At 44.0% G+C, this 1,933-nt stretch overlaps 1 protein-coding gene across 1 annotated transcript; it reads right to left on the bottom strand.

Moving 5' to 3' along the window:
- Positions 1 to 680: 680 nt before the first annotated feature.
- OR1M1B (olfactory receptor family 1 subfamily M member 1B) lies at positions 681 to 1,622 on the bottom strand. The gene has a single exon (NM_001388682.1). The coding sequence runs from the start codon at positions 1,620 to 1,622 to the stop codon at positions 681 to 683; it is 942 nt and encodes a 313-aa protein (NP_001375611.1).
- Between the last annotated feature and the right edge of the window lie 311 nt (positions 1,623 to 1,933).

The raw sequence follows: 1,933 nt of genomic DNA, 5'->3' as shown, positions 1-1,933 counted from the left end.
CCAAAGTCCTTCTTGACCTGGCATTCCCCAGGTCATTCACTTCACAAATGCATCCTTCTCTCTCTTTCTCTTGCCCTCTGAGCTTTTCACATATTATTGTTTGTTTTTTCTTTTTCCGATACTCTTTCTTCTTATTTTTGCCTGAAAAACATCATCTTTCCTTTGAGGTTTAGGATCATCTCTCATAGGAAACCTTCCCTGATTCCCCCTTCCAGATTCTGTCTGGTGTTCCTGTTCTATCTATACTTGCCCTCGTGTGCATATTTCATCCCATTATAATTAGTGTTCAGTATCTTCTCCTATATTCAACTACAAAATCCACACAATAGGGACCTTGTGTCTCCTGCTCACCACTCCATGGCCAGCACTTACAGCAAGCCCAGAATATGAACTCCATAAGTATTTGTTGAGAGCTAAATGGATTTTGAACCAGGAAAGATCCAATCTGGTAGGGCTAGACTGATCTTTCTAGGAAGATAGCATTAAACATACCCAAAAGAACTCCTACTGGTCTCAGTAATTGAGAAAATAGTAACAGGACCATCTTGAGATTTCCTTTTAAACTTCTACAATTTAAAATTCCAAGTGGCTACTCTCCCAAACCGTCCAATTCCTTTCTTTTGCCCAAGACCCTGGATGTTGAGATCCTACTTCCTGGAGGTTTCCAGATGTCCTTATGGTCAGGAAGATGAAGTGATTTTTCTGTTGACAAGCTTCCTCAGGGCCCCCTTAAGATCTCTGTTCCTCAGGCTATAGATAAAGGGGTTCAGCATGGGGGTGACCGCAGTGTACATCACAGCAGAGGCTTTCTCCTTCACAGCTGTGCGCACAGAGGAAGGACACAAATAGACCCCAATGGTGGTCCCATAGAAGAGAGCAACCACAGACAGATGGGAGCTGCAGGTGGAAAAGGCTTTCTTCCTGCCGCCTGCAGAAGGGACCTTCATGATGGCCACAATGATGCGAGCATAGGAGGCCAGGATGCAGATGAATGGTGTGGCTATCACCATCCCAGCCACAATGAGCACAAAGATCTTGTTCACAGATGTATCAGTGCAAGAAAGCCTGAGAAGAGGAGTGAGGTCACAGAAGTAGTGGGGCAACTCATTGCTCCCACAGAAAACCAGACGGGCCATCAAGAGGATATGAGTGAGGGAAATGAAGCAGGAAAATACCCATGGACCACCAGCCAGCAGGCCACAGAGGCGTGGGCTCATGATGGTAGTATAGTGTAAGGGATGACATATAGCCACAAACCGGTCATAAGCCATCACAGCAATTAAGACACTGTCCATAATGCCAAAGAAATGGAAAAAGTACATCTGGGTCAGGCAACAGGCGTAGGAGATTGACTTGCTCCTGATTTGGATGTTCACTAGCATCTTGGGGACTGTATCGGTGGCCAGACAGAAATCAACCAAGGAGAGATTGGCCAGGAAGAAGTACATGGGAGTGTGGAGGTAGGAGTCTGAGCTGATGGCCAGGATGATGAGCAGATTCCCCACTACTGTGACCACATACATGCAGAGAAACAGAGCAAAGAGGAGGGTCTCCTGCTCTGGATTTTCTGAAAGCCCCAGGAGGATGAATTCGGATGCACTAGTTTGGTTCCTTGGTTCCATGGGTAATATTCCTCTGGAAGTATTGAAAGGGTGACATTACATGAATGTTGCAGAGATGATTCTGGAAGATCAGATGAGATTACAACCAATTTCCCAACCAGACTAAGTGTAACACCTGTTTATATATGGATTACATCTTGAACTATTCATGACATGTTTACAGCAACTCATATGTCAAGGTTTGGTAGTAGGACTCTCCATGAATATTCCCATTTCAGAAAAATATTGAGTTTACCATGTATGAAAACTTACTGAAAAAACTAAGGGATTTACTTCAGGATAAAACAAATCGAGTTAAAAATAAGTAATAT

Source organism: Canis lupus, chromosome 20 (assembly GCF_011100685.1).
Source record: "Canis lupus familiaris isolate Mischka breed German Shepherd chromosome 20, alternate assembly UU_Cfam_GSD_1.0, whole genome shotgun sequence".
Classification (NCBI taxonomy): Eukaryota; Metazoa; Chordata; class Mammalia; order Carnivora; family Canidae; genus Canis; species Canis lupus.
Note: the sequence above shows the minus strand (reverse complement) of the source record. Positions and strands in the feature narration are given on the sequence as shown.